Source organism: Petaurus breviceps, unplaced genomic scaffold (genome assembly GCF_028583685.1).
Source record: "Petaurus breviceps papuanus isolate PSGF00001 unplaced genomic scaffold, PetGlider_PUasm1.0 490, whole genome shotgun sequence".
NCBI classification, from domain to species: Eukaryota; Metazoa; Chordata; class Mammalia; order Diprotodontia; family Petauridae; genus Petaurus; species Petaurus breviceps.
The window spans coordinates 1066572-1073447 of NW_027186352.1; the positions used below are offsets into that span (position 1 = coordinate 1066572).

A 6876-nucleotide genomic window follows, 5' to 3' on the forward strand; every position below is an offset into this window, starting at 1 on the left:
TCCTTCCTTCCTTCCTTCCTTCCTTCCTTCCTTCCTTCCTTCCTTCCAAAAGTGTGAAGCAACCTTCAGTCCCTGCCCCCACCCCTGAAGCTTCCTAGGCTCTCCTCTGACCACTGGTCTTGCACTTTGTGTCCACCCAGAATTTCAGCCTGTACTACCTGGACCAGTTAGTGAAGGCCCTGAACTCACTTTACCTCATCCACCTCACACTTCCCATCCTCCAGTTTGCTGTGGTGATTTCTGACCTAATTATAGAAAGTAAAACTGTCTCCGACCTCTACCACCTCAGGTCTGTATCACCTATTTCCATTTGGCTGTCTTTGTTGTTGTTGAGTTGTTTTTCAGTCCCGTACAGCTCTCTGTGACCCCATTTGGAGTCTTCTTGGCACAGTTAGTGGAGTAGTTTGCCATTTTCTTCTTCAGATCATTTTACAGATGAGGAAACTGAGGTGAACAGAGTTACATGATTTGCCTAAGGTCACAAAGCTAGTAAGTGTCTGAGGCCAGATTTGAACTCGGGAAGATTAGAGTTTCTGACTCTGACCCTGCGCTCTGTGCTCTGTGGCACTCCCTAGCTGTCCCTGTCTCCTTTCCCCAAGAGGGAAATTAGGAGTGGTTGGTTTAGAGCAGCACAGGACAGATTTGCTTAAGAGCTTGTGGCTTCTCCACTCCCAGTGCTGGACTTTTTAGAAGAGGCTGATGTCGAGTGATTCCAATTTCTGGGGACAGTTGGATGTGTTTGCCGCTTGAAACACATTTCTCTGGCAATGTCTCATTCAGGTTTTAAAGGTTTCCTTCCAAATCATAGACTTCGGAAGCCTTTGAGCCCATTTTGCAGACAAGGACACTAAAGTCTGGGGAGAAGGAGAAGGGACTTGCCTAGTCACCCAGCTCTCAATGTAGAGCTTCCTGACCTGGGCAGCCCCTCCTCTCTGCTCCTCCTTTATTTATGCCCCTTTCTTCCTAAAGTATTGACCAGTATATATGAGATATGGGCTGAAGCCCTGCCTGGGCTCCTTGTCCCCTGCATCCCTGGGAGAGTACTTTCTTCTTCTGGGCAAGGGCAGGGCTCTGTGGGGTGGGACCAGCCATCAGCTTGTGTTTGGTCACTGCTCTCAATGCGCTAAGTGTTGTCCCTTATGTTTGCAGGCTGGCTCTGGCCTGCTCTGAGTTGCGGTTGTCAAAAGCAGCAGCTTTCCATGAAGAAATTGTGGGAGGGGTCTACATCAATGAGCTGGAGCAAGCCAGGTAGGTGTGGCACTGGGGAATGCCCAGTCCCCTCCCAAGGAAGGGAAAGAGGGCAGCCGATTCAGCCAGTCTGGGGGCCACTCACCCTGCCCAGCCCAGCTGTTAGGCCAGCCTGGGGGCCACTCACCCTGCCCAGTCCAGCTGTTAGACCAGCCTGGGGGCCACTCACCCTGCCCAGTCCAGCTGTTAGGCCAGCCTGGGGGCCACTTGCCCTGCCCAGTCCAGCTGTTAGGCCAGTCTGGAGGCCACTCACCCTGCCCAGCCTAGACACCCTGGTTCAAGAAACCTTAAAATAGCTCTTTTTTGAGGTGGCAAAGAAAAGGAATCTGAAGTTGTTGGCCATCAGCTGAGGAATGACTGAACAAGTTCTAAAATATGATTGTGATGGAATCCAATTGTGGTATAAGAAATGAGGAAGGGACTGGTTTCAGAGAAACCTGGAAAGACTTACATGAACTGATGCAGAGGGAAATGGAGCAGACCTAGGGGCACAATGGACAGGATGACAACAGCGTTGTGAATGACTTTGAAGGCATCAGGGACTGTGATCAGCAGAGTGCAGAGGGCTAATGCTGAAGCCTTCCTCTCACCTCCTGGTAGAATGAAGGGGGAGGACAGAAGGCAGTGGCATCCTTTGGGAGAATAGCCAACGTGGGAATTCAGTTGGCTGGACTCCGCATGTTTATCACAGGGGTTTGGATTTCTTTCATTCTTAATCAAGGGGGAAGGATGGAAAGAAGGCAGATTCTTGTTGATAAAAAAAAATCAATCATTATTTTGAAAAAATGGACAGGGCCGGGACCTGGGTTAGAAGCCTAGTTCTGACACATACCGATTGCTCTCCCTCTCTATACCCCAGTCTTCTCTTCTACAAAGTGGGGAGCCTCATGCTGCATCTGATTAGGGAAATGAAGCTTGTCTGAAGGGTGATCCTCCCAGAATGCTTTGCCATTGGAAGAGCTGGGTCAGTGGGATGCTCACATTGGAGAATGCATTTACAGAACCTGTAATGACAAAAATATTTGTTTTCATGACAGTGCCCCTTGGTGAAGATTTTAACCCCCTGATCCTATAATTTTGGCAGATCCTATACTGTGTTTTAAATGTGTGTTCTAATTAGTTGTCGAAATGAAGTGAGATCAAAGAAAGAGAAAAGAAGCGAATTTCTGAAAGAAGTGGCCAATGAACAGAATAGTCCCATGAAGCAGAGTGTGCCTGCACCTGTGGTTCTGGAGGCCAAGGATAAGGTAATTTGGGAGGGGCCTCCCCCCCCCCCGAATTTTACTTGGTTCTTTTGTACTGGGCTATTTGGGATCAACAGTCAGCAAACAAAGAGCAAATATGCCTGTCCCTGTCTTCCCCTGCTCCCTTGCCTACGGGTGACGACCTCTGCACTCTGACTGGCTTTGAGCCCACTGTGATAGCAGACTGAACATTGTGGTCATCCATGTTGGGATCTCCCCTTGTGTTCAGGGAGCCATTAACAAAAATAAAGGTTGTCTGTCACAAACTTGGGCCTCCTTTTATTTAGCCAACTAGGAAGGCCTAAGCAGGGTCTTGAGCACATGCTTCCTTTGGTGCCAAATCCTGCATGCTTTTGTCATGTCTCATTTTTGTTTGGGTCCTTTCCTTGGTGTTACTGGTTGGAGGCAGCTACATTGGAGTCAGGAAGACCCGAGTTCAAATCCAACTTCAGACATTGTCTAGCTATATGACCCTGGGCAAGTCACTTAACCTTTGTTTCCCTCTGTTTCTTCATCTGTAAGATGAGGGTAATAATAGCATCTTCTTCCCATGAGAATCAAATGAGATACTTGGGGCGGCTAGGTGGCACAGTGAATAGAGCACCGGCCCTGGAGTCAGGAGGACCTGGGTTCAGATCCAGCCTCAGACACTTAACACAAAAATTAGCCGTGTGACCTTGGGCAAGTCACTTAAGCCCAATTGACCTCCAAAAAATAAAAAAAAAACCAGAACAAATGAGATACTAATTGTAAAGCCCTTAGCTCAGTGCCTGGTGCCATATAAACTCGACCTGTGACTGTTTCAGAGAGTGCATGCCCTGACTAGCTCTGCTGTCTTCCAGGTTTTGGAGATCAATGAGCAGACAGGAAAAGGGCTCCTGGGCATCTCCTTCCCATACCTGTGGATGTCCAAGGCAGAAGTGCTTCTCAAGATGGACTCCTACCAGCCCGCGTGGCTGCTCCTTGCAGAAGCCCAGGTTGCCTTTCGGGTGAGTCCCATGGCTCCTGGGCCATGGTCGGGGGACAGTAGCAGATGCTGCCCAGCTTTCCCCACCTCGTGGCTAATTCTCGAAAGCCAAGTTTTCCAGGGGCTCTTCTCCCTGATTTGGGAGAGAAGATTCTCACATGCGGTTGTAGCTCTGAGCTATCGGCTGAATCCAGTCTTGCCTTCCCCACTGCTTAGGACAAGTGGGAAGCTGACATTCTCATGTTTGATTCATTGACTTCCCTTCCTCTCACTCCGTTCTCTGCTCTGGCTTCCAGTCTTGTCGTTCCCCTGCAACAGCTCCCGTCATCATCAGTGACCCGTGATCTCTCAGCTGCCAAGTCCAGTGGCCTTTTCTCTGTCCTCATTCTTCTTGACCTCTGTGCAGCCTGTGTCTCTCCTCTTTGATGCCCTCTTCTCTATCGGTTTTTGGGATGCTGCTTTCTCCTGGCTCTCCTCTTCCCTTTCTGACCACTTCTTCTCAGTCTCTTTCCTGTATCCTCTTCCAGGTCATACCCATTAGCCATGGATGTCCCCTTGAACTCTGTCCTCTAGCCTGCTGCACTGGGCGACCTCATCAGCTTCCAGGGCTCTCGTGACCATCTGTATGTTTATGATTCTCAGATGTCCCTTTCCTGCCCCAAACTCTCTGCTGGCCTCCAGTCTCCCATCTACAATTGCCTTTCAAACATCTTGAACTGAATGTCATAGACAAATTAAACTCTACATGTGCAAAACTGAACTACTTTTTTCCCCCAAACCCTATTCTAATATCTCCTGCCTTCCTAATGACCATGGAGGGAGCCAGCCTCTCCTCACTCACCCAAGCTGGAAGCTTAGTGTTACCTTCAGCCCCCCACTCTCATACCACATTTTGAGAATTGCCAAGTCCTGTCGATTCGAGCTTTTCACGGCCTCTCACACACGTCCCCTTCTCTGACAGTGCCCCCACCCTCCTCATTTCCTCACCTGGACTTATTGTTTAGACACATCTGACACTTCATGACCCCACTTGGGGTTTTCTTCACAAAGATGCTAGAGTGATGTGGCATTTCCTTTTCTAGCTCATTTTATAGAAGAAGAAACTGAAGCAAATAGGATTAAGTGACTTGCCTAGGGTCACAGAGCTAGGATGTGTCTGAGGGAGGATTTGAACTCGGGAAGATGAGTCTTTCTGACTCCAGGCCTAGTGTTCTATGCACTATGGATCCCCCCAGCTGCCAAGTCCTGCTCCAAGTCTGTCCCCACTCCAGTCCACTCAGCAAGTATCTTCCTAAAGTTCGGGTCTGACCATGTCACATACTCACCCCCCACCCCCTAATAAGGTCCCATGGCTCCCCATCACCTCCAGCATCAGATGCTGCATCTGGTGTTTAAAGGTCCCTGAGATCCCTTTCTGGCCTTCTTGTGCTTTACTGCCCTCCACATTTTCTGGGTCCCAGTGGCACCAACCTCTTTGCCACTCCTAACACAAAGACCTTCTGTGGAGGTGGGTGTCATGCATTTTCCCTGGCCATCCTCATAGCTGCCTCCTGGCTCTCCTGATTTCTTTCAAGACCCAGCTCAAATCCCATCTTCTACAAGAAGACTTTTCTGCTGCCCCCCACCACCACCATGCTAAGGCCCTCTCTGTGATTGCCCCTGATTTAACCTGCCTTGTTTCTACAATTTGGGGATCAGTTTTCTTCTCAGGATGTCATTTTACTTGTCAGAATCACTCACTCTTTTAAGGAGGACAAGGCTTCCAGGCCACCAGAAGTTTTCAAATCCCCAAACGTTGATTTGGATGGATATTTCATTACCTGGGGAAGCTGCCAGATCTTAGAAGTTTGCCTTGACTGCATCTAACAAGGGTTTTTGGTAAAGCAGGAACAAACAAGTGAGGGGAATAAACAGGTGGGGTCTCTCAGTAAAAATGACCTTTGTGGGGGTGGCTAGGTAGCACAGTGAATAGAGCGCCGGCCGTGGAGTCAGGAGGACCTGGGTTCAGATCTGGCCTCAGACACTTAACACAAAAAATAGCCATGTGACCTTGGGCAAGTCGTTTAACCTCAATTGCCCTCCAAAAAGCAAAAAAAGAAATGACCTTTGTGTCCAGTCTTCAGGGTTCTGGCCTTCATCTTGCCTGGTCTAAGCCCAGCCTTCTGTGTTCACAGCAATGCTTAGCAGCTGGGATTGGCTCAAGTGGTTGTAATTTTTTTCTTACCAATCTTGTCACTGTTCAGAAAGCTGACAGGAATGCTGGCCTATTGGAGTGGAATTCCTCCAGGCCCTTTCCAAGGTGTCGGTGGTAGTGATGATGGGTGTGGCTGTAGGTCCTTTGTATGCAAAGATCAATGACATCACAGTGACATAATGACTTGTTTCTGAAGATGAATTGGTCCTTGGGCTGTGATCATTTGTGAGATCTTGACGTTTTTGTTCATCTTCAACCACCCTTCGACAAAACACTGTCTTTCATTGTGGCCTGGAATGATCCTTGAAACACTAGACTTTAGCAGCTCCTGACTAAAAACCCAGAAAGCCGAGAGGGGGCTCTGGGTTACAGTGCTAGGGGGACTCAAGAACGCAGGGAGGTCTTCCCTAGGAAAGGCCAGAAAGGCTGCTCAATGTTCATGTTTTACATAGGATTTCAGAGGAATAAGGAAGCCTTCTGCTGTGAATAGCTCAACAATGGAGGGCAAACCTTCCACAACTAAAATGAGTGTGTGTGTGTGTGTGTGTGTGTGTGTGTGTGTGTGTAGCAGCAAGCACCCCAGCGTCCCCAGGGTGGCTGCCAACACAGGTTCTGGATCTGCTTTGATAAAGGAAAGGGCTCAAAATGGGTTAACAAGCTTACTTTAATCAGTTAAACATATATCATTTACCTAGTTCAGGGGAAAGAGGTCAGCACCCCGAACTTCAGAGTATACAGACAGAATTATCAAGACAGAAACAGATCAACTAGACAGCTTTCCAAACTGTCCAACCATACATCCATACCAAATCAACATCTGGGTTTTTCAAAGCTGGGAGGCTCTGGACAACGGCTTCCCAGAGTCTCATCTGATCAAATCACAGAACACTTCTCAAAGTGAGCCCCAAAACAAAGCTACACATCAGGGCTTATATAGCCTTCTCCTGGCTCAGAGAATGTAACAACCTTATTGACCCACTGCCCAATCAAAAAGTATCTACTGAAAAACAAGCCTCCCACCCCAGGCTCCAGGTGCACTTTAGCCCAGGGGCAGAGAAGATCTTAAAAATTTACATTCCCATTACAGTATGTGTGAGTGTGTGTGTGTGTGTGTGTGTGTGTGTGGTGGGTGGGTGTGTATGAGGGTATGTATGGGGGGTGTATATGTATGTGTGCATGTGTGTGTCTCATGTATGTATTTGTACATGTGTCTGGTGTGTGGT

General features: G+C 48.4%; 1 protein-coding gene across 1 annotated transcript in view; it reads left to right on the forward strand.

Moving 5' to 3' along the window:
• The window catches only part of CFAP46 (cilia and flagella associated protein 46), a 144937-nt gene that overhangs the window by 79876 nt on the left and 58185 nt on the right, over positions 1–6876 (forward strand). Inside the window, 4 exon segments of the mRNA XM_069101629.1 lie at positions 141–289; positions 1150–1248; positions 2369–2495; positions 3335–3481. Coding sequence (XP_068957730.1) covers positions 141–289; positions 1150–1248; positions 2369–2495; positions 3335–3481 — 522 coding nt within the window.